General features: G+C 39.2%; 1 protein-coding gene across 6 annotated transcripts in view; it reads left to right on the forward strand.

The window, feature by feature from the left end:
- The window catches only part of LOC117904486 (transcription initiation factor TFIID subunit 2), a 65303-nt gene that overhangs the window by 20186 nt on the left and 20237 nt on the right, over positions 1-24880 (forward strand). For 4 of the 6 annotated variants that reach the window (XM_034817110.1, XM_034817108.1, XM_034817106.1 and 1 more), the window contains 8 exons: positions 9612-9699; positions 9829-9920; positions 16242-16367; positions 16453-16506; positions 17086-17154; positions 22774-22871; positions 22978-23322; positions 23415-23502. In XM_034817110.1, the coding sequence (XP_034673001.1) occupies positions 9612-9699; positions 9829-9920; positions 16242-16367; positions 16453-16506; positions 17086-17154; positions 22774-22871; positions 22978-23322; positions 23415-23502 (960 nt within the window). The remainder of the gene's footprint in view (positions 1-9611; positions 9700-9828; positions 9921-16241; positions 16368-16452; positions 16507-17085; positions 17155-22773; positions 22872-22977; positions 23323-23414; positions 23503-24880) is intronic. The other 2 variants (XM_034817111.1, XM_034817107.1) reach the window with 1 other exon arrangement.

Below are 24880 nucleotides of genomic sequence, written 5' to 3' on the forward strand. Positions count from 1 at the left end.
TTATTATTTCAATATGTATATTTTTTTTTTCCTTTTTTGTTTTGTTTTGTTTTTTTAGGTTTTTTTCTTTGTTTTGCATCAGTCCTGAAAATTATTTTCATGGTATTAGAGGGGGTTTTTCAGCAATTGGAATTTATTTGAAATGTAAAGGAGGTAATGGTAGTGATTTACAATTGGTTGCTTCCAACTATATGCTAGTGTTGTCAACCAATTGCTGTTTTCATCTGTTTTTGTGCTGGGAGTGATGGAAGAGAGAGAGAGAGAGAGGGCTGTGGAGAGAGTGAGAGGGAGTAAGGGAGGAGATCTAGCGGAGCTGTTCGCGAGCGATGGTGAGACAAATTTCAGTGGCTTGGAAGCTCGTACCAGTCGATGGAGGAGAAGCTTCGAGGTGGAGTCGAAGACGTTCGAAATCGAGGTTGAGAGGAAAAAAGGCAAAACACAAGTCTTCATTGAGGAAAGGAAGAGAGGGGTTTCCTCGTGGATCAAAATGGGGCCGGAGAGCCTAGGGTTTGTTGTGGAAGGGTTAGCCTTGTGTATTAAGGATACTTAAACAGGCAGATGGGTTAGAAACTGGAGGGAGAGAGGGAGGATCTTCTCACTGGTGCGGGATGAGAATAAGGGAGGAAGCTTCATCCGTCTGGGTGTAGAGGATCTGGAGAAAAAAAGGTATAATATTTTTATCCCCAAAGGAAATGGAGGGAAAGGGGGCTGGACTGCGATGTTGGATATTCTCAAGGCGCTGGTTGATACCACGGAGAGGAAGGACGGTCAGAAGAAGGAGAAGACGCTGATGGCACCATGTGTGGGAAATAGCTATGCGGAAGTGGTGAAGGGTCAGAAACGCAATGGTAGGTCAGTGGTTAGGGTAGAAGTAAGCCACAAGAACCTTGGCCAAAACCTAAAAAGGCTGGATCAGTGCATTGTTGGAGTGTGGGATCCAAAGACAGTAAAGGGGAAGAATTTAAGGAGTTGGGGGAACCAAATGGCCCGAGCGTGGGGGCTGAGGGGCAACTTAGGTTTGGCTAAGTTGGAAAGGGGTAAGGTGTTGTTAGAGTTCGAGAAGAGTGCTGAAGCCGAAAAAGCCGTCAATATGGGAGGGATTTTGGTAGGGAAGACGCTGCTGCGACTGGAGAAGTGGAACCCTAGGACGGGATGTCTGTTAGAAGGAGAGGAGAAGAGTGAAGCCTGGGTGAGAATAGTGGGGCTTCCCGTCTCGCTGTGGGATCGGGATGTCTTTAGAATAGTTGGAGAGAAATGCGGGGGGTTTTTAGCGACGGATTCGCAGACGGAGAGGCTGGAAGAGTTGCAGTGGGCAAGAATTCTGGTGAAATTATCCGGCGAGGAGCTTCCTAGCACGTTAGAAATTGGGGTTGAGGGGGTGTGCTACTCGCTTGTCCTATGGTGGGAGGTCAGGCCGGTAATGAAAGTGCTGCCTGCAGAAAAGAGGAGAAAGAAGAACGGTGACGCTGCAGGTGGGGTTAAGGGTGATGTCGCTACACGCGCGGGTAAGCGCGTGGAGGAAGTGGTGGAAGGCGCGAGGCTCGAGACTCACTTGCAGGCTGCTGATGGGACAAGGGAGCAGATAGGTGGGTCGGGTTCCCTTTGGGCTTGGTCCCAAGGCCCAAAAGGGTCAGGTCTGGGGGACCAAGAAGGAGTGCTTGGGAGGCTTGGGCTTTCTGGGCCTTTTCAGGGCCTTGACTTGGGTGGTAGGCCCGACGGGTCTGAATCGCCTAAGGCTGGGCCGAGTTCCAGTGGCCGTCGTCATCAGAAGGGCCTTCGTTTTTAGAGGGTATTAGGCCATTGGAGTCCGTTAAGGCGGGTGGGCTATCTGGGAGGGAAGAGTGTCTTGATCCAGTTGGAGTGGCCTTGCCTCTTGTGTGGGCTGGCCCAAGTCAACTGAAGGAGTCAGATGCTGAAGGCTTCTCGTTCTGGGATTATGATGGCAGGCGAAGGCAAGAGGAAATGGAGCCCTGTCCAGCGGAAAAGTCAAGGACCGACTGCGCCCTAATTGAAGAAGCGTCGAGGTACGGGTGTGTTCCTATCCCTTGTGACTTAATGGCATCTGCGCCCTCTCCTTCTTCTATTCTCTTTTTTGGTCGAACCCCGTTGGGGGATTTTTGCGACATTTCTGGGGATGATAGGGTAACCTATTTGAAAGAAACTCCCTTACGTATGCTTCCCCCCTTGGGTCCCTCAGAAGAGGAAAATGCTTACCGATGGGATTTGAGGGAGGGCCCAAGCGCAAGCAAGGTGAGCAGTGGTAAGGAGTTGAGTCTAGCCATGCCATGTGATGGAAAGGGATGGGAGGAGGAAAATTGGGAGGAAAGTGAGTTGGCCAAATTTAGCAAGTTCTTGGGATTTTCTACAGAAGGTATGGAGAAAGAAATTTTGGAGTTTCTGGTTAAAATCCGTAAGAGAAAGGAAAAGGTCCATAGTAAAAACCTTTTAGAAAAATCCAAGTTTGAAAGGGAATTGAAAAGGTTGGAATGCTCCATTAACTACGAGGGGGGAAAGAAGCAAAAGAGTGGGATGTTAGCAGGAGGGTGTCAGATTATGGTAGTAAAATGAAGCTTAGAATCTTGAGCAGGAATGTTCGGGGAGCTAACGATAGCTCAAAAAGAAAGGTAATCAAGGCTTTGATAAGGAGTCAAAGAGTGGATTTGTTCTGTCTCCAGGAGACCAAGATCCAAGCAATGACAGAGGGGCTGGTGCGAAGCTTAGGCACTGGCAGGTTTCTTAATTGGGGTACTCTGGATGCCCAGGGGACCGCGGGAGGGATTCTGATCTGCTGGGATAAGAAGACCTTGGAATTAATGGAAATGGAAGTGGGGAGCTTCTCAATTTCTTGTAGGATGAGGAATGTGGAAGACGGACTAGTCTGGATGTTTACTGGGTTTATGGGCCATTTTCTAAAGAGGACAGGGAGTGGATGTGGGAGGAAATAGGAGCAATCCGAGGCATTTGGGAGGACCCATGGTGCATAGGGGGTGACTTCAATGTCACCCTGTCAATGAGGGAAAGAAGTAATCAGGGGAGATTAACGAGTGCAATGAGGAGGTTTGCTCAAGTGGTGGATGATTTAGAACTCATTGATCTTCCTCTACAAGGAGGGATGCTTACTTGGAGTGGGGGGAGGAATAATAAGGCGTGGGCCAGATTGGATAGATTCCTAGTGACCCAGAGTTGGCTTGACCACTTCAATGAGATTGTGCAATGTAGGCTGCCCAGACCGATATCAGATCACTTTCCTATTGTGCTGAAGGGGGGAGGGTTGAGGAGAGGTCCGTCCCCGTTTAGGTTTGAAAATATGTGGCTTAAAGCTGACGGATTCACGGATCTTCTGAGGGGTTGGTGGTAAGGAATTGAGGTTAGAGGGAGGGCCAGTGTCAGACTAGCCACTAAAATGAAGGTGCTGAAGCATAAGATTAAAGTGTGGAATAGAGAGTGTTTGGTAGGCTGGAAATTAATAAGAACTTAGCCCTGCAACAAGTGGAATTTTGGGACGGGGTGGAAAGGGAAAGGAGCTTGTCTACAGATGAAACTGAACTGAAAAAAGAAGCTAAGGACTCTTTTAAAAAATGGGTCTTACTGGAGGAGACATACTGGAGACAATTGTCAAGGGAATTGTGGCTTAAGGAGGGAGATAGAAACACTGGATTCTTCCATAAGATGGCTAATGCTCATCGAAGGAACAATTCTATGGATAGAATAAAAGTTAATGGAGTTTGGATGACGGAGGAGCAGGAGATGAGGGAGGGAATAGCGAGTGCTTTTCAGCAGGTGCTTTTGAAGAACCTGGCTGGAGGGCGGATATTGAGGGGGTGCACTTTAAATGTCTTAGTTCTAGTGAAGCTGATTCTCTGGAGGTGCAATTTACTGAAGAGGAAATTTACGCAGCCTTAATGAGTATGAATGGGGATAAAGCTCCGGGCCCGGATGGGTTTACAATTGCTTTTTGGCAATCAAGCTGGGAGTTAGTGAAGGAGGAGATTATGGAACTGTTTAGAGAATTCTATGTCCAGTGTTCTTTTGCCAACAACCTTAACTCCACCTTTATAGTCCTCATTCCTAAGAAAGGAAGGGCTGAAGATTTGGGTGATTTCAGGCGAATCAGCTTGTTAGGGAGCTTGTACAAGCTGTTGGCTAAGGTGTTGGCGAATAGGTTAAAGAAAGTGTTAGATAAGGTGGTGTCTGGGGACCAAAACGCCTTTGTGAGGGGCAAACAGATCTTGGATGCGTCTCTTATTGCCAATGAGGTGATCGATTTTTGGCAAAAGAGAAACGAGAAAGGGCTGATCTGTAAATTGGACATTGAGAAAGCCTATGACAGCATTAATTGGAACTTTCTCATGAAAATTCTGGTCAAAATGGGTTTTGGGTCACGGTGGGTGGAGTGGATTTGGTGGTGCATCTCAACCGCCAAATTTTCAGTCATGATCAATGGGGTGCCGGCTAGTTTCTTTTCAAATTCTAAGGGGCTAAGACAAGGAGATCCCCTTTCCCCGTATCTTTTTGTGTTGGGAATGGAAGTTCTTAGTATTCTAATTAGAAGGGCGGTTGAAGGGGGCTTCGTATTAGGCTGCAGAATGCGGGGGAGAGGGGAAGAGGAGATGATAGTTTCCCACCTACTCTTTGCTGATGACACGATCATTTTTGTGAAGCTAGCAAAGAGCAAGTGTCCGCTCTAAGCTGGATTTTGGCTTGGTTTGAGGCGGCTTCCGGTCTTAGAATTAATCTTGATAAAAGTGTCATAATTCCAGTTGGTGAGGTGGAAGACATTGAGGAGCTGGCTGTGGAACTTGTCTGTAAAGTGGGAGTGCTGCCCACTGTTTATTTAGGGCTGCCTCTTGGAGCTCATCACAAAGCTGCCTCCATTTGGGATGGGGTGGAAGAGAGAATGAGAAAGAGATTAGCTCAGTGGAAAAAACAGTATATTTCAAAAGGAGGGCGTATCACCTTAATCAAATGCACTATGGCCAGCCTTCCTATCTACAATATGTCCCTTTTTCGTATGCCGAAAAGTGTTGTAAAGAGGCTTGAAAAACTACAAAGGGACTTTCTTTGGGAGGGGGCAGCTTGGAGAGGAAGGTCCATTTAATTAAGTGGGAGGTGGTGTGCACTAGAAGGGAGAAGGGTGGCCTTGGCATTCGGAAGATTGACTCCCTGAACAAAGCTTTGTTGGGCAAATGGGTTTGGAGATTTGCAGTTGAAAAGGATAATCTTTGGAGGTTAATGATTGGGGTGAAATATGGTCAGGAAGAGCTTGGGTGGAGAACCAAAGAAGCCCGGGGTACTTATGGAGTGGGGGTTTGGAAGGAGATTATGAAGGAAGCCAAGTGGTGTTGGGAAAATACAAAGTTTAAGGTATGGAAAGGGACTAGAGTGAAATTCTGGTCTGATCAGTGGTGTGGGAATGAGAGGCTGTCCCATTCTTTCCCCTACTGCATGAGATGGCGTCAACAGGAATGCAACGGTTAATGAGATGTGGATCATAGCAGTGGTTCAGGAGGTTGGAATCTTAGATTCCATAGAGACTTTAATGATTGGGAGCTGGACTTGATTAGAGGATTGCTTATTATGCTCAGGGACTTCAAACTATCTTCAGAAGAGGACGTGGTGCTTTGGAAAGGGGGGGGGGGGGGGGGGGGGGGGGCATGGGAGGTACGGGGTGAAGGATGCCTACAACAAGCTGGTTGTTATCAATGCTTGCGACTTTCCGTATAGAGGCGTTTGGGTGGATAAGGTCCCAACCAAAGTGGCGTTTTTGCTTGGGAAGCCGCGTGGGGGAAGATTCTTACCTTGGATAGGCTTCAAAAACGGGGATGACAATTTCCTAACCGATGTTTTTTGTGTGGTTGTGAAGAGGAGAGTGTAAATCACATTCTTTTGCATTGTATAGTGGTAAGGGCCTTATGGGAAATTATTTTTGCCCTAGTGGGGTTCAGTGGGTGTTCCCAGAGTTGGTGAAGGAGGCGTTATTCACTTGGAAGGGCCCCTTTGTGGGGAAAAAGAGGAAAAAAATTTGGAATTCTATACCGTTGTGTATTTTTTGGACGGTATGGAAAGAAAGAAATAGGTTAGCTTTCAAGGGAGGGGTGTTAAATATATAGAAACTCAAAAATTCTTTTGTTTGTACCTTGTGGAGTTGGGCTAGGGTGTATATTGGAGAGGAGTCCTCTTCACTCTTAGGTTTTTTGGAGTGGCTAGCGGCCACTTAGGGAGGGTAAGGGTGCTTGTTTTTTTGTGCTCTCGTTTTGAGGCAGATTGTATACGTCCTGTATGCTTGGTGGCCTTTGCCCTTTAATATATTCATGATATTTATCAAAAAAAATTATTTCAATATGTATATTGTTTCTGATAAAAAAAAGGAGAATCCTGGGCTCTTGCAGTTGGAGATTTTCCAACAGGTAAAAGAAATTAAAACAGTCAGTCAAGATCTTTGCAGGGATGAAGAAGAGAGGGAGAGGCTGGGTAGGAGGATTTGAGGCAGGAAGAAGCAAGTGAAAAGAGCTTTCTTAAATTATCTTTCATTGAAAATTGGTGAACCCTGAAACCCAGGTTGAAAGCTGGCAATAGTGAGCAATATGGCATTTTGTGATAAGATAGGCAGGGTCTAAGGATATCTAAGCCTTTTCTTTGTTTTGTTTCTTGCGGTACCCTTTAGATGTATATTGGAGAAGGTTTCTCTACCTCTAATTTTGATTGGATTTTATAAATTTGGGAAGATTTTACATCCTTCACTTGTACTTTTAATCCATTTTAAGAATGCATTTGTTTCTGATTAAAAAAAAATATCTAATCCTTTTTGAGTTGGCGTATTTTGTGAAGATTGAAGTTATGAGGGTGTAGTACTTGATCATGAAAGGGTACAAGATGGAGTTAACAGTTTAAGGTTAGAAATCATCCCAAATCTTCCGATATATGTTTAGTTAGAAAATTTTCATCTTCAAGGAGAGAAAAATATTAGCTTTTGCAAATCAAAGGTGCAAAATATAAATCCTCTCTTTTAAGAGTTTAAATCCTATCACAGAATTAAATTTTAGCTCTATTAGTAATCCTACTTAGGACATGTACCACTATCATAAAGAGAAAAGAGAGAAGGTCAACCCATTTCCTAAGACCCTTAGAAGTCCCAGTCCATGATCTAGCTTTCATATTAATCAAAATCGTGTAGACTCATTAGGGTAGCCTAGTTGGTCAGGGCGAATATTGGGGAGTCTGGTCCTAGTAAGTGGCATATGGTCCTGGGTTTGAATCTTACCACCGATGATATCCTGAATTTACCTGGTGTTGGTTGTTGGGAGGTGGTCAACACCCCGAGGTTTGGGTCCCCATGGAGAGTCCTAAGGGTTTGGCTATGAAAGGTTCATTGGTTATAAAAAAATAAAAAAATAAAATAAAAAAAATAAAAATTGTATAGATTAATGACCCACACCCAACCATGTAGATATTGTTCTTTTTAAGCCCAAAGGGGCTCTCATGGTTTTAAAATGCGTCTACATGGTTAAAAAGAGTCCATATATATGTAGCATTAGGAACTTTCTCCACAATAGATATTGTTCACTTTGAGCCCAAAGGGGCTCTCATGACTTTAAAATGCATCTATATGGTTAAGAGGAGTCCACACATATGTAGTGCTAGAAACTTTTTCCCCTATCTGATGTGGGACATAAAAAACACCCCCTCATGTAGACACAATGTTTTCGTTGTGTCTCGCGGGATTGCGAGGTCAAACAAACAAACACCCCCTATGGGGTCAAACAATCCCCTACACCGGGGTCGGGGATCGACTTTGATATCATTTTGTAACAACCCACACCCAATTGTATAGTTATTGTTTGCTTTGATCGACAAAATGCATGCTCTCATTGGCATACACCACCTGTACGTATGCCCTTTTCTCTATGATATTGTCAAGGAAGTCCTAATCCGCATGATCACATTTCTTCTCTGAGTCTACCTTGTCTAGTTTTTCTAGTTCTTGGTTAGGTTTTGATTTTATGAAGAGTAGTTTGTTCTTTATATCCCATTACAATTCAAAGAAAAGAATTGTTTATTTATGATATGTTAAACAAAAATTTAATCTCTCCTTTTTCAATGAGGAGAGATGTAAGAATATTTTTCTTTTGTTTCTGATTGGCAATCCTATGTAGAAGTCTACAATTATATTCTCTTTCTTAATCCATTTTACTTTAGATGTTCACCGTAGGGTCAATTCCTCTTGTTCCAAAATAGCCTCAAACTCAAGTTTCTTGTTCTTCCTTGTGGATTTGGTTCACCCTCAGGATTGTGCACCAAGGCTTTATTTTCACGGTGATTACTATTTTTTTTTCCTTTAAAAGGAATAAATGAAAGATAAGAATAGGCTCCCAACATAAAAGGCCTCTCTAAATTTTGCAAACGTAAGCAAAGGTGAGTAGAAAGAAACTCTAGAGGGCAGAAGGTCTCCAAAAAAAGCTTGATTGAGTAGGCTCCCTTTTTGTCCAGTTATCAACTTCATGACTAGCCGTCCAATAGTTAATGCAAAGATAGAAAGAGCCACAATACAATGCAATCACATTATATCTTGATGGAGCTATCCTTTCTTGTGACACTGAGGACATGGTGTTCATTGAATCCTTTTCCATCAAACAATTAACGACAATAAACGTGGTTGCATCTATCATGTCTTTTTGTAAGGTTGAAATGTCCACCTTTATTCCAGACCCAACCTAGCAGGTTTTGATGGTTATCTGAAGAGACCTCCTAGTACCCATCTGCCTTGGTTAACCAAAAGCACTAATCAAAATTGAGTTCAAGGCAATGTATAGGGGAGCTCACTCACTCATGAATTATGATGTCAATGACTCTCCCAAGAGACAAATTGATCTTCCATCCAACAAAGTAATACTAATGAGAGTAACCAGGTAACTCCTTGGTGATAGCCACCCAAAGAGAAGTAAATAGATATTACCTACAAGACGTCAACTTGTGGCCTCCTAGCTTTCAAGATCCTGGTATTCCTTTCAAGCCAAATCAGCCAGAGGGTAGCTAAAACTTATGGAAAGCCTTCTATTTTCAATCTCTAAGTTTCCCTTAATGACCTTGAGTTTCCTAATCTATGACATTCCTAACCCATATACGAAAATCCTTCCACTGGACCCTTAAGTCCTGATGCAGGAGCATGATCTCTTATTCTCAGAGTCAAATTCTAGGTATTAAGCTGCATATTCTCAACTCTAAACAGCACAACCCCCATTTTTTTGGATTAGATTCTACATATAGGCCGTGGAAGTAAAATTGAGTGTGCAGGCCTCCATCATCTGTCTGAATACATTTGAAATTTTGTTTTTCCTTTTGGGTCTCCCTGAAATGTGTTTATGTGGTGCAAAATGTTTTATATGCTTAGCCTGTGAAATTCAGAGTAGCTGTTATTGTTCTATATTTTTTTAATAAGCATTATGCCATATGATGTACTCATCTATCAATCTGGATCATGCATGAAGTGCATGATAATGCATGCCTTCTTATCAATTGATGTTTTATTCCTAATATCAGCTGTCTTAGAAATTTATTATCATTTTCTCCTTGCTTTTCTGGTAATAACGCTGATGGGTTTATTTATGTTTTAGCAGACTATAGATACGAGGATTAAACTTGCTTATGCCCTTGCAAGGCAATGGTTTGGAGTATTTATCAGTCCTGAGGCACCAAATGATGGTAAGCATGTAGAAATATTCATGGTATTGCTTGATTAGGTTTTGAATTATTGTTGATCATTAGTTTCATCTGTATTGAAGAGACAGTGGCTTCTCATATGGTTGCTTATTGCTTATTGCTTATTGGCAGAGTGGTTGTTGGATGGTCTTGCTGGTTTTCTGACTGATTCATTTGTTAAGCGATTTCTGGGAAATAATGAGGCACGCTACCGGAGATACAAGGTTTGCTTTCTTATGGGGGCTTTCACATTTGGTTTACCTTATATAAGTTGTCTTTTGATTGACTTATATAACATTAGTGAATTTAATCACATCACCAAGTGCAATTTTGGATGTAGCTTAAACAAACCTTTCCCGCTTATTCTGTTTGTGGTGCTCTGCTTAGAGCAACTCCTTAAACAGGATGGATGGTTTAGAGGCCAGTCTAAGCCCATCACTAGGAGTTGCATAGGCTGCTGACAGCCCTACCCCTACCCTATCTGTGGTTTGAGGTTTGCTCAAACCAAGCTCCTGGTTAGATTGAGTTTGTTTGGATATTCTTGTTGAATAGGTACCTGTTTGCATATCTTGTGTAGTTCATATTTTTTGAAATCTTTTTATGGCAATGGTCACCAATGAAACATACCTTAGTGACTATCTAAGAATAAAAGCTACGTTGGTGAATGCCCAATAGAAGGAACCAAACACAACTTAAGAAACTTCTTACAAAAAATAAGTTGTCCGTATGTATTAAAAAAAAAAAAAAAAACTATAGTGATATGAATGAGGAGCATTTGAAACCATCTAATCCATTGCTATATGGAATTGAAAAACTTGTTTCCTAGGAGACCCAAGAAAGAATGCTTTCTATTTTGTATTTGTGTCCTTTGTGAGGAAAATAGTCAGACGAGCTAGTCTATTGCTAAATGGACTTGAAAAACTTGTTTTAATCTAGGAGATCTAAGAAAGCTTTCTATTCTACATTTGTGGGGAAAGTAGTCAATGATGTGCCGTTGAAGCCTAGCTCAAGTAGTAATGGGTTGGGATGGGATGAGAAATGGGGGTGGTTGAGGGTTCGATTCATGTGTAATAGGACAGAAGTAAAAAGGTTGAGTATGGAGTGGCAAGACAAAATGCTGTTGTATTGGGCTTAAGAATGAGGAGGTGGTCGAGAAAAGTGAAGAAGGCCAAAAAGGCCTTATTTTGCCAATTAAGGCCTAAGATAATAGGGTAGGCTTTGTGCAGGTCTGGGTAGTGAGAGCCATTAAGCCAAAAAGTAGTGGCCTTAATATTTTAAATGGAGCTAGCCCAGTGGATGATTTGTAGCAGATGTGGGCCTCTTTTGTAACAAGAGAGCCCTTTATCCATTCTTTAGAGTTGGATCTTATGAGCCCTGGTGGAAGGGTTTGGAAAGGTTCAAAGAATTGGTTAAAAATTGTTGGGAGGGTTGCAATGTTAGGGGTTTGTACAATTTCATCCTAGCAATCAAGCTAAAAGCCTTGAAATATAATCTTAAAATTTGGAATAGAGAGGTATTTGGGAATGTCACTACCGACAAAATTGCAGCTCTAAATTAGATTGGTTTCTAGGATGCCTAGGAAAGGGAAGAAGTTCTTGTAACTAAGGAAAATGAGGGTAAGAGGGAGGTAGTGGAGGAGTTTAGAAAGTAGGCGACAGTGGAAGAGGTATCCTAGAGGCAAAAATCAAGAGAATTATGACTAAAAGAAGGAAATAAAAACACGAGGATTTTTTGTAAAATGACCAATGCTCGTAGAAAAAGGAATTATTTGGCTAAAAGTAGGGTAAATAGAGAAACATTATTTGAGGATGTAGACATTAAGGGTGACAAATGCATTCCATAGGATTCTTTCCAAGTTGGGGGAGTGAAGACTGAATATTAGCAGAATAATTTTTGAAACTTTGTGTAGAGAGAATTAGGATCCTTGGAGACACTGTTTTGAGGAGAAGGTTTTATTAGCCTTTTTCAATTTATGTTGGGATAAAGCCCCTAGGCCGAATAACTTCTCCATAACCTTGGTAGTTTTGTTGGGATTTTGTGAAAAGTGAGGTGAGTTGATAAGTTTTGTTTGTTTGTGTTTTTCCCTTTCTTCTTTTGCAAATTTCTATGATCTAAGAGGCCATTTTGATAGTCTTTGTCTAAACAAAGTGGGGTGCAGAAGATTTGTAAGATTTCGGCCAATCAATTTGGCGGTGGTGAAAAAAATGGTTTTGGATTTTTAGTATGCGTTTGTGGAGGGGAGACAAATTTTGGATGTGGTCCCCATAACTAATGAAGTCATCAACTTAAGGTTGAAAAACACTGTCAATGGGGTCACATGTAAATTAGACATTTAGAAGGCATATGATCATGCCAACTTAGGGCTTTTTGTTAGTGATCTTGGAAAAAAAAAGAATTGGTCCTAGATGGATGAGATGGATTAAGTGGTGTAACTCTATGACTCACTTGTCCATATTGGTTAATGAGACTCTAACATGCTTTTTCCTAAGTTTAAGAGGCTTGAGACATAGTGACACTTTGTTCCCATATTGCTTTATCATGGCCATGGAGTCCCTCTCTCACATTCTGAAAAAAGTTAAGAAAGGGGGTTTCATAGAAGGGTTCTTAGTTAGTGGAAGAGGAGATGAGGGATTGAAAGTATCCCATATGTTATTTGCTAATGACACTCTTATTCTCTACGATGCTACTAAGGAGCATATGGAACATTTGAACTAAACGTTCACATAATTTAGGGCAATCTTAAGTTAAAAAATGAATCTGAAAAAAGGTGAGTTGATCCTTGTTAGGATAGTTGCTAACTTGGAGGAACTACCTAGGGTGCTACAATGTAGGTAGGTCCATTCAGTGTGTCATGGGTTTGGGATGTGATAGATGAAAAATTTTAGAAGCAACTATCTATGTGGAAGAAACAATACCCTATCAAAAAGAGGAAGAATAGCTCTAATAAAAAGAGCATATGGTTGAATTCAAGGAATGACATTTTTTTAGTTAAATTTCTTTATCCTCTTTATCAAATTTAAGAATGGAGACATTCCCTTCCAGTATTGATTGGAATTATTGGATACTGTCACTTGAGAAACTATTCAACGAAGGATATTGACTTTGGATCAACTCAAAAGGAGGGGTTAGAGGATTTTGAACAAATGCTATCTTTGCAAAGGAGAAGAACAAACCGTTGATCACATCCTTCTTCACCGTTAGAATGTAGTCATCCTATTACAATTGATTTATGCTTTATTTGGAATAGATTGGGTGATACATTCCTCAATTGACATGGATCCTTTTTTGGAATGAAGAAGAAAACTTGGAGAGTTGCTTCTTTGTGCTTATTTTAAATCATATGGAGGGAGAGAAATATGAGATCATTTGATAATTTTGAAAAAGTGGATCAAACAATCAAATAATTATATATAACATTTTGGAGTGGGTTAGAGTGTACACAGGAGATAGTTGTTTCTCCATGATGGACTTTGTCAACTGGTTAAACTCTAAGCAAAGCTAGAGATTCATTTTGGCTTTTAGCATCCTTGTATTTATAGTGTATGCCTTTGTATACCCTTTTGTTAGGCAATGTTGATATAATTGATCTTTGCCTATCAAAAAATTAAAAAAAGAAAAAATATATCAAAAAAAAAAAAAATCATATGTGGGATAGAATTGCCATCCTAGCATTGACTAGGGCTTTGATTGGCTCTATACTCTTTGGCTTTTTTTTTGGCTTTTTTTTTTTTTAATTTTTTTTTGGGATTAGAGGTACTAAACAGGCTTTGTGCTTTCACTATTGAATATGCTTTAAGTGGATTCCCCTCTAGCTGCTTAAGATAACTTGAGCTTCAATGAGTTGACTTTCTATTTAAAATCGGATTGGTTGGACTTCTCAGATGTGGAAATTATAGCTCTTCTTTAAGGCCTTCATGAATGCCTCCAATTTGTCCAAAATTACCATTATAGAAATCATTGTTAAGATAGAATTTTTCCACCATTTTCAGGTGGGTTTGTAGTAGAGCATGTGGATCTTGGAGATATGCCTACAGTTTGAAGGATGTAAAGGACTTTTATTAATCCTTAGTGCATAGTTTCTTAGATGTTTAATGTTGCTGATATGGAAGTGGGTTTCTTGGCTAAGAGAGGAGTGATAACATCAGAGAAGGAACTGATGTAGGACAACCCTAGGATGGTTGCCTACACTCAAAGTAGGTGGGCTAGGGTTTTGATTTTAGAGTATAAGGAGAGGAACAAGGAATAAAGTTTATGGTAGAAAAAAAATAAAATAAAAATAGAGAGAGAAGAAATGATGAAGAAAAAATGAGAACCTTAGAGTCTCACTAAGACCTTCTAGGAGTCTCACCTAGAAGAAAATCAATGGAATCTCACCATTGAGGATTGCAACACTTGCAATGAAGAAAAACATAATATTATTAATATCAATCAATTCATTTCTTTGATTTACATCAATTAGCCTATTTATAGGTTTCTCTAAGCAATCCAAGGTCTTTTAGGATTCTAATAACCTATTATGAATCTAATCCTAATTATAACATCCAAAGTCTACTAGGACTCTAATAACCTATTATGACTCAAATTCTAATTATATTATGATTTAATTAGCTAATCCTAATTTGACTCCAACAAATAGTAATCCTAATTCAATTCTAATTAATATTAATCATACTTAAAGTTTACTTAGGTCTTCCCATCTTCCTTGAATAGTCTTTAAAAGGCTTTCCGCCATTAGGTTCATTGGCTATTCCTCCTTCCCTCATCCTTTTTGATGCTTTTTAATAAGAAAAAGAATATTATCAGAGGAAGAGAAACAGTACAAGGGGACTGAAACCATGTGAGGTAGGCATGCAACTTGGGTTGAACTAGGACAACTTGGGTAGTTGAAAAGCAAGCAATGAACACTAAGAAACAAAAGGAAAGAATAAAATGGAACTATGGTTGCTAAGAAGGCTTTAAACCATCCCCATTTCATAAACAATGTCTAAGAAAGACAGCTTCCTAACACCTTAGGAATTCCTTGAGCAAAGAAATAGGGATTCAAGGAAATAATGTTTCAGAACCTGATCCCGACACTCCAAAATTTCTTTGATGTGCTCTGTTTAGAGGCAAGAATAAGCACAAAGGGGCATTCTCTCCATCCTCCTCTTGCCCATGAACTTATTATGCCGGTAATGAGCATGTTCTTGACTAAGAAAGGCCAAACCCAAGCAACTCCAAAGATGGCAAACAATGGAGATCATAAGCTATGTGCACAATCACAATGAGTAAGAGTATGGGTTAGCCAATTTGTCCTTTTGTTTGCACAAGCAACACAGACAACACAAGGATACTACCTCTTCTCATAAATTGCAGACAATAAGAATCTTCACCTACACAACTTTCTAAATAAAGAAACTGACTTTAGAATGAGCATTTTAATTCACACCTTGCTGGAATAGTTTGATGCTAAGACTAATACTTGTTAACATCTTTAATAATTTGACAAAAATAGAATATGCTGTTATTAATTTGCATTGATATTGGTGATATTGATACTTAGAGGGTTGAATCCTTAGGGTTTGTTGGAAACTGTTCTTAAAAACAGTTTTTTTGTTCTTTATAGCAAAAAACCATGTTCTAACTTGGAAAACATGTTTGACAATTTTTTTGATAGAAATATTTTTTTTGAGAATTTGTTATGAAAATTGACTGTTTTTTAGAACAAATTTGAGGTGTTTTCAGCTGTTATTTATAGAGTATTCTTAGTAACACTTGAAACTATTGAGAATACTTTAGGAACTTTTGCATTATACATAAATGCATACTACTCTCATGAAGAATAAGTTGGGAAAACAGTTTTTCATATTGGAGTACCCAAATAGAATTTTGTTCTTGAAAATAATCAAGAACTGTTCACAAAAATTGTTTTTTGAGAACTGTTTTCACAGATGTTGCCAAACAAGTTCTTTAGTTTTGGATTCAAATGGTGTGAGGATTGATGTGCATGATGCCATCTTATTTATTTATTTATTTTTATCTTTGTTTTTTAAAATGGTAATAGCCACAAAATTCTCTCCTTGGCCTGTCACCCATGAATATTGAAAATACCTGAATAACTATGAAAATAGAACTGCCCCGTGTTTGTGTGTGTGCCCAATCTTTTTCTGTGATGTGCTTTTCAATGTTGATCTATTTGCCTATATAAAATAAAAAAGAAAAGAAAAGAAAAGAAAAGAATGGTAAATACACTATGAAAGTAGAATTGAGTTATAACTTTACATAATAAGCCGAAAAGTCTAGTAGAATTTGATTTACTCATTTTAACAATTTTAAATTATAACATTCTTATTTTACCTGTGGCATCTTATTTTACCTGGAATTCTGGATGTTTCCTAGTATTTTAGTTCTGCACTTCGGAGCTTGCTTTTTAAGTTCTATTTACTTTCACTGTAATCCATTCAGAAGTTACTATCCTTTGTCTTCTCTTGCAAATGCTGATAATAAGAGTTGAATTTTCATGTATTTAAAGCAAATTCATGCAATTTTACGTCTTCAAAGTGCAGGCAAATTGTGCTGTTTGCAAAGCAGATGATAGTGGCGCAACTGCTTTGAGCTCTTCTGCTTCTTGTAAGGATTTATATGGAACCCAGTGCATTGGCTTATATGGAAAAATAAGATCATGGAAGTCTGTAAGTTTTTTCTGTACTTAGTAATTGTTTTTGGTTAGTTTCTTATTGTATTCCTTTTTTGATTGTTTGTTGTGTTCTCTAAAAGGTTGCAATCCTTCAAATGTTGGAAAAACAGATGGGCCCCGAGTCCTTCCGTAAGGTAAAGGTCTTAGCAATTTATTTATTATTTCTATATTTATCACTATGCTGATGGGTGAGGAATGAAGGTATTTTTTGTTTGGTCTCTGTTTGCACTGGTTTTCTTCTGTTGTGTACTGTTTAATTAATTTCTTGAACCTTTTACAAAAGACCTAAGGGGCTTTGCACTTTATCAAGTAGTATAGTTTGAGTTGTTTCCTTGCTGTAGATTCATAGATTGGTTGATTTGAAATTCTTGGCTAAAATGGTTCCACCGCTTTGGATTTCTATGTTGGGAACTTTGTGTCTTTAATGAGCTTATTCTCTTCGTTTTCTCTGTCAGCCTGCAAGTTGTGGCCTGTTATTTAGGTTTTTTTTTTCCCTATCTTTTTTCTTAGATGACATCTTTCTGTTCTTCAGGTTTTTCTATTCCCTTTTTCCATTCTTTGAATTTTTTTATTAAAAATTTTTGTTGAGAGCTCTTTGTTGTGAAGTATGCCACAGACATCAAATCGCAGGTTGTGTTTCCTTAATTAGTACTTGTTCATCCTGTGGAATACTGATTTGCATTTGTTATGGTTTTATCATGTTTGATGAACAGATTTTGCAGACTATAGTTTTTCGGGCTCAAGATACAACTCGTTCTTTGAGAACTCTTAGTACGAAGGAGGTGATTACTCTTTACTGTAGTATGATGTTATTTGTGTGTGTGTGTTTTGTCATTTCAACTTTTTTTAATAAAAATTGTCTTATTTTCTTTATCATCGATTAGTTTTATTCTCATTTTAAATTGTCTGCTACATTGATATATTCTGAAGTTGCTTTTCATATTTAATTGTATGTACCATGTGGGTATTTTGTGATGAATAAAATAACTGAACGACCTTTCAACAACCATTTTAGTGTACGGATAGCTCTTTGGTATGTTTAGGTTCAGAGAATATGTTCCCAAGAGCATATTTGGTTTGCTGGCATTTATGCTTGGGAACAAAAATCTTATCTCAGGAAATGCATCCCTCTGAATGAATATGGAATTTCTGTTCCTAATTAAAGGTAAAAAATGATATGATGTTTATATTCTAATATTTGGTTATTATCAGGCATTGGGAGTTATGTTGACCTTCATTTCTAGTTTAGTATTTAGTTGCCAGAAATTATATGGGAGTTTAAGCAAATCTTAGAATTAACCCTTCAAATTATATTTATAAAAAATTCAGATTTATTTGTAAATAAATAAATAAGGAGATGAAAATGAGTTTTCCTCTTTGCCTTCTCTCTCTCTACCCCCCCGGTTGAATGCCCTGGATTACTTAGTACTGGTTGTGCCAGGTGTGGTTAGTACCTCAAGGTTCGGGTCCACTTGTTTGATCTATTCTAATTCCAGGAAATTACCTTCTCTAAGAGCAAGATCACATTACCAAGCCCCACTGACTTAGAATAAGCTGGCAGTATAACTGCTTCATGATGTTTTGGAATGTCCTGAGAAGTGACAACATATGATTAGTCAATTCCTTCTTTCTTCTCACATATAAGATGCTCTGTGTGTGTGCTTGGGATGGTTTGCAGTGGGAATTTTTTTTTTGATCAATAAGCAGAAAAATGTATTGCAAAGAGGCGCTAAAATAGCAATCCACAAAAATACAGTATAGAGAAACTCACCCCCTTACAAAAGGACTCAAACAACAAGGAAAAAACAAAAAACCTTCTCCCTCATTGCAAACACACCCAATCTATAAAATCTATTAAGGTTGAAGGACTTTCTTTTATTCACAATTTGGTTTCCGACCAAAGTAAATACACAAAAGAAGCTTCAGCCTTTGAATGGACAACACACAATCCTCAAAAGCAATTGTATTCCTAGTTCCAAATGACCCAAACCAAGCATAACGGTCCCACTTGCCACGCCACCTTCCTCTTCTTACCCACAAAAGAGCCCCTCCATCCTAAAAGGGTTTCCTTTACCGAAAAAGGGAAAACCCAAGATACTCCAAAGAAAGAAAGGAACAACATCCACACTTCCCTTGTCTTTTCACAATGAAGGAGGAGGTGGTCGATCGACTCCTCACTTGTTTGGCACAGAAAGCATCTATTTGCCAATGCACAACCCCTCTTTTGCAAATGGTCCAAGGTTAGAACTCTTCCCCACGAAGCCTCCCACGCAAAGAAGCTTAATTTGGGCTGCACACAAGAGTTCCAAATAATCTTTGAAGGGAAAAAAGTAAGAGACACCGGCTGCAAAGCTCTATACAAAAATTTTACCGAAAAAATCCCATCCTTTGAGTCTATCCACCTCACCCTATCCTCCTCATCCACCCTAACCTTCTTCCCATCCAAGCAACAAAGCAACCTTCCTACTTCTTCCAACTCCCAATCATTGAAAGGTCTATTGAAATGAGGAGTCTTCCCCCCCTTTCCCCCTCGGCTGTCCAAACTTCATTTACCCACGCCTCTTTGGAAGTTGCTAGAGCAAATAATGAAAGGAAAACCTCGCACAAAGGGGTGGTTCCACACCACTTGTCTTTCCAAAACCTCACCTTCTTACCATCACCCACCACAAAGCCAAAAGAAGGGGTTACTAGCTGTCCCATCTTACTTATTGCTTTCCACAACCTAACTCCATAGGCCTCTCTAGCCTCACAAGATCTCCACACTCCTCTTTCCTCCCCGTATTTCCTACTAATCACTTGATTCCAAAGGGCCTTTCTTTCATTTGCAAAGTGTCAAGCCCACTTGCCAAGGAGAGCCCTATTGAAAGTCCCAAGACTCTTGACCCCCAACCCGCCTTTTCTTTTGTCTACACACACAATCGGCCACCTTACTAAGTGCGGTTTTTGCTTAAGAGCCCCACTACCCCATAGAAAATCCCTTTGAATCTGCTTCAATCTCATTCTAACCACCTTAGGCAGCTGGAAAATAGACATAAAATAGATCGGCAAATTGGACAAGGTACTTCGAATTAAGGTAACCCTCCCCCTTTTTGAGATGTACTGACGTTTCCACATAGTCAATCTCTTTCGGAACCTTTCTTTTATTCTATCCCAAGCGGCAACGGATTTAAAAGGAGCACCCAACGACATTCCTAAATAGGTGGAGGGCAATTTTCCCACCTTATAACCGAACTCATCAGCCAACTCTTCCACATCTCAACTCTACCAACCGGAATCAGTTCATTTTTTTCCATATTCGCTTTTAACCTTGAGATTGCCTCAAACCACATTAACAACCAGCACAAATACGCCAACTGCTCCTCCTTTGCCTCACAAAAAATCAACGTGTCATTAGCAAACAACAAATGAGAGACCTAAACCCCTTCTTCCCTAAATCGAACAAGGAGACAAAAAACCTCCTAAAACTGCTCTCTTCAGCATACAACTAAAAGCCTCCATCACAACTACGAATAAGTAAGGCGAAAGGGGGGTCTCCTTGTCTTAAACCCCTTGAGCTCTAGAAAAATCCAGTAGGGCTTCCATTTACCATAACTGAAAACCAACAGTGGATAAACACAACTTTATCCATCTACACCACCTTTTCTCAAACCCCATCTTCTCCAACACCGCTAAAAGAAATGACCAGTCCACGTGATCATAGGCTTTCTCAATGTCTAATTTGCAGAGAATCGGCCCTCTATTGCTTTTCAAAATGGAGTTTATTGCTTCATTAGCAATCAACACTGCATCCATAATCTGCTGCCCCTCCACAAAAGCATTTTGAGATGTTGAGATCACCTTAGCTAATACTCCCTTTATTCTGTTAGCCAACACCTTAGCTAATCACTTGCACAACCCTCTAACCAAGCTAATTGACCTAAAATCCTTCAAGTCCTCAGCCCCCCCTTTCTTAGGAATCAACACTAGAAAGGTTGCATTCAGATTTCTGACAAAACTCGGTGTCTCATGGAACTATCTGAAGAAGTTCAGTACCTCCTCTTTTACAAAATCCCAAGAAAACTGCCAAAATGCCATTGAGAAACCATTAGGGCCTGACGCTTTTTCTCCATAAAAACTTGACAGCGGATCATAAACCTCCTCCTCCAAGAAAGGCTTCTCCAGCCCCTCCACATCCAAGTCTTCCAGCCTCTCAAAATTCAAACCATCTATACTGGGCTTCCAATCACCTGGATCTGCCAACAGACCTTGGAAAGCTCTACTCACCTCCTCTCTGATTTCACTTTCCTCGGTGAACCACCTCCCATTCCCATTTACTCTAGTCATCTGATTCCTTCTTCTATGAGCATTAGCCATTTGATGAAAAAACCTTGTGTTTCTATCCCCCTCTTTCAGCGAAATTTACCTAGACTTCTGTCTCCATGACACTTCTTCTAAAAGAACCCACTTTTTATATATCTCTCTTACCTCCTTCCTAGCTTCTTCTTCTTCCAAAGACAAAAAATTTCCACCGTGCTCGCCTTCCAACCTAACCAAGAAGGTCTTCCTTTCCACAAAGACCTTCAACGTCCTTACCATATTGTTCTCTATATAAGCAACTAAGATTTGAAAGTTTCTCCTTCTGACAACTACAACTATCTGTGGTTGGAGTATTGAGGGATCATTAGTGATGCCACCTTCCTTGGGCTTAGTTAGATATGGAAGGTACACAGGCGAAGCTACTAAATAGTTAATCAATCAAGAGTCAGTCGACTTAATATGATGTGATTCAGATATTTCTTCAGGTGGAGAGGAAGTTCTATTACCTATGCTTCAATAAAGGTTGGCCTCTATGCTATGCTTTGTTGACCTTGGAACTATATTCTTCTTTGTTGATGGAATGTGAAGGCTTTCTTTCCAGGGCCAGTCTGCCTGATCTAGAATCTTTCATTTGATTATTCGCTTATCAAGTCAAGAGAATAAGAATACTAGTATACTGTTCAAGAATTACCCACAGAATGGTACGAGGGCAATGAAAGACCTGGCCTTGGATAGGAAGTATCCCTACCCAAGATCTAATTCCACACTCGATTTTCCGGTTCTTTGTCATAGTCCTGTGAGGATGTGGAACGCCAATGATTAGAGTGGTTAACTGGGCTCTCTTCAAAGGATTTCTCCTTTGATTAACTGTGGCAACACCTTTAATAGGGACAAACCCCAATCATAGCACTCTAAGGTTCAGCAGGGAACTTTTGAAGCTTCCTTCCAGCTTTCCACCTCTATGGATGCTTTCTAACGGAAGGTGAAAAGCGTTCAGTGCATTGTAGTCCAGGAGTTGCAACATCAGAAGCCAATGCTTTTTCTAAGAGAGAAGCACTAACCCTAGAGAAGTATGTTACAAACTCCTTCCCTCCTCTTTTGTTTATGTTTTATTTTCCTGGGCTCATTTTTTAGGAAATAGGTGCATGTGTGTATGTGTGTTTTAATTTTTTAATTTTTCTTATTTTTAAGTACATCTCTTTTCTGTTTTCTTCTGCATTTTGAGGAACCGTCTTTTCGAGCTTTCCTTCTGTAAAGTCTTATTTTTCCATCAAACAAGCGGAAAAATAAAGAAAAGAAAAAAGGCACCTAAATAAAAAAGAGAGAGAAGAAATGCTAGTACTTATTGCTGCTTCCTGTCATTTCTTTTTGTTTGCTATCATGAAGAGGGCTGAAAATTCTGTCTTTTGGTCCATTTCATATAATCGTTGTTAGCTGCATCCTAATATATGGGCTATAACAAACAAATTAGAAAACTCTGCATTCTTGCATATATCATGTGTCTATGGGTTGTGCCCCTTTTTGTTGTTAGGTGCTTATATTTGTGGAACCTACCCTGTGCTATTGTCCAGCCTCCTTTGTTCTTCATTTACTCATATTCCTAGCTCTTATGCCAGTGATTTCTGTTGTACAACCAATTTACCTAAGAGCTTAAAACTGTTCGGATTTGGGTCCACGAAATATATTATGTTCTTACAACCCCCTCACGTGCAGCCTTGTACTCGTTGTGGGAGTTATAGATGGTAATGGCTTGAGAAAAATCATATTTTCCTTTTGTAATCACACATAGTTAGACAGATGAATAACAAAGGGAGGACTTGAATTCAGAACCTCTAGTTAATAAGAGTTTTGACACCATATTAGAGAACCAATTTACATAAGGGCTTAAGTTGTTAGGATTTGGGCTCATAATGTATTGTGCTCTAACAATTTCATTTGGTATAGTATTATCTATGTTCATGTTAATATATCATTGTTATGAATTCCATGATCACTAGGATTCCTTTTTTGGTGTAATTTGAATACATGATGATTTTATTCTTGTGTTTGAAGAATATGTTTATTTTATTCACTTATTTACCTTAATTAATCCTATAAATGTGCAGTTCCGACATTTTGCCAATAAGGTTGGAAATCTTGAGCGCCCATTTCTTAAAGAATTTTTTCCTCGCTGGGTAGGATCTTGTGGGTGTCCTGTACTAAGGTCTGATTTATGTGACCTAGAAATTGTCTTTTCTTTTTCTTCATGGGGGAATATTTACTGATATAATCTATTCAAATGTTGTCCTTTTTGGGCCTTAATTTTTAAGGGCGGGTTTATCCTATAACAAGCGAAAAAATTTGGTTGAACTGGCGGTATTACGGGGATGCACTGCCGCACCAGATACAAATACAATGGTTCTTAATGGCAATATTGATTCTGAAAATCGAGAAGTTGATATTGGATGGCCAGGAATGATGAGCATCAGGGTTCATGAGCTTGATGGTATGTATGACCATCCAATTTTGCCAATGGCTGGAGAAACTTGGCAACTTCTTGAAATTCAGTGCCATTCAAAACTTGCTGCTAGACGCTTCCAGAAGCCTAAAAAGGGGTCAAAACCTGATGGCTCCGATGATAATGGTGATGTACCTGCTGTGGATATGCGCTCCAAGTATGTCATTACCTCTTTGGGCTTTTGTCACATTTTCTAGTTGAAAGATAACACAGTCAATTTTTCTGAGTGTTAATATGTTCCTTTTGCAGCACTGAATCCCCTTTGTTATGGCTTAGGGTAGACCCTGAACTGGAGTATCTTGCTGAAATTCATTTTAATCAACCTGCACAGATGTGGGTAAGAATGAATTTAGTTGGGAACTATTGTGGTTTCATGGAAATGCATGTTATTCATTTTTCAATTTCATTATAATTTTTTTTGTGTTATATATTACTCCTTTGTATTTATTTTTGTGATGATATTGTCAGGTTTTGCTATTTTAACAGATAGCACTAGCACTTAAAGTCATAATTTGGACAATGTATGTTTAGTTCTAACTTTATGCGGCAGGTTGCAAAGTTTAATGGTACATTTTTCCAACTGCAGTTGAGAACCTAACTCATCCCATCCCAACCCCTTGCCAGACGCAGGCCTCAAGGGCTAAACTGTCATACCTACCAAAGTTTATATGCTAATGATCCCTCTCCACTTCAATAGTATGGACTACACTGAATATTTTTTTGACCCTGCATTCACTACTATTGGTAACTTCATCAAGAATTTCTGTTCTCCGCTTACATATTCTATTATGGTGAAACCAAGGGGTTGAGAACTTATGAAAGAAACTGCCTGTAGCATAGTAAATCCAATTGCATGAAAACCATCATCTGAAGGTGAAGTAAAAAATGCAAACCTATGCAACAAAGATAAATAGATCCTTTTATCTACAACGAAATTATACTTCTGGTGTACTTGGGGTTGGGCTGCCTTCTTTGGCATTTCTTTTATGTAATGATCTTTACCTATAAAAAATGTATTTGCTGTCAATATGAATGTGAATTTTGATTAAAAAAATACTATGGCAGAAAATAAAAAAATTCAATTAGTTCATTAATGAATTATAAAAATATAAATAAAAAAGAGGGAAAAAAAATTGAGTTGGATTAAGTTGATTGGCCCATAGAGATAATGTACATAGATAAGAAAGTGTGGATTCAGAAATAAATAATGAAAAAAGTAGAAAAAGATATGGGTTCTGTTCAATCATCTATTCAATCAATATAAATAGAATATGTAATATCATACTCAAAATTGAGAATGTGTTTGTTAGGAAAGATTTTTGTCTCAGAGGATGTTAGAACAAAAACCTGCTTGTTCTACTGGTAGTCATCTTTCATCTCCTAGCTGTCTGAGGTAAGTTGTGTTCTGCCATTGGATGAGCCTTGACCCACCCTGTACAGATTAAAATTAGATTACCTATAGCAGATTTCATTAACTACTTTTGTGTTCGGCCATTGGATGAGCCTTGGCCCAGCCTTTACAGGTTAAAATTAGATTACCTATAGCAGAGTTCATTAACTACTTTTGTGTTCTGCCATTGGATGAGCCTTGGCCCAGCCTCTACTGATTAAAATTAGATTGACTATAGCAGATTTCATTAACTACTTGTCTCATTCGAATTTTAAAATTTAAATAGGTGTATTCTTTTTTCAAACTTGAGCAAATAATACAAAAG

Source organism: Vitis riparia, chromosome 17, assembly GCF_004353265.1.
Source record: "Vitis riparia cultivar Riparia Gloire de Montpellier isolate 1030 chromosome 17, EGFV_Vit.rip_1.0, whole genome shotgun sequence".
In the NCBI taxonomy this organism is placed as follows: Eukaryota; Viridiplantae; Streptophyta; class Magnoliopsida; order Vitales; family Vitaceae; genus Vitis; species Vitis riparia.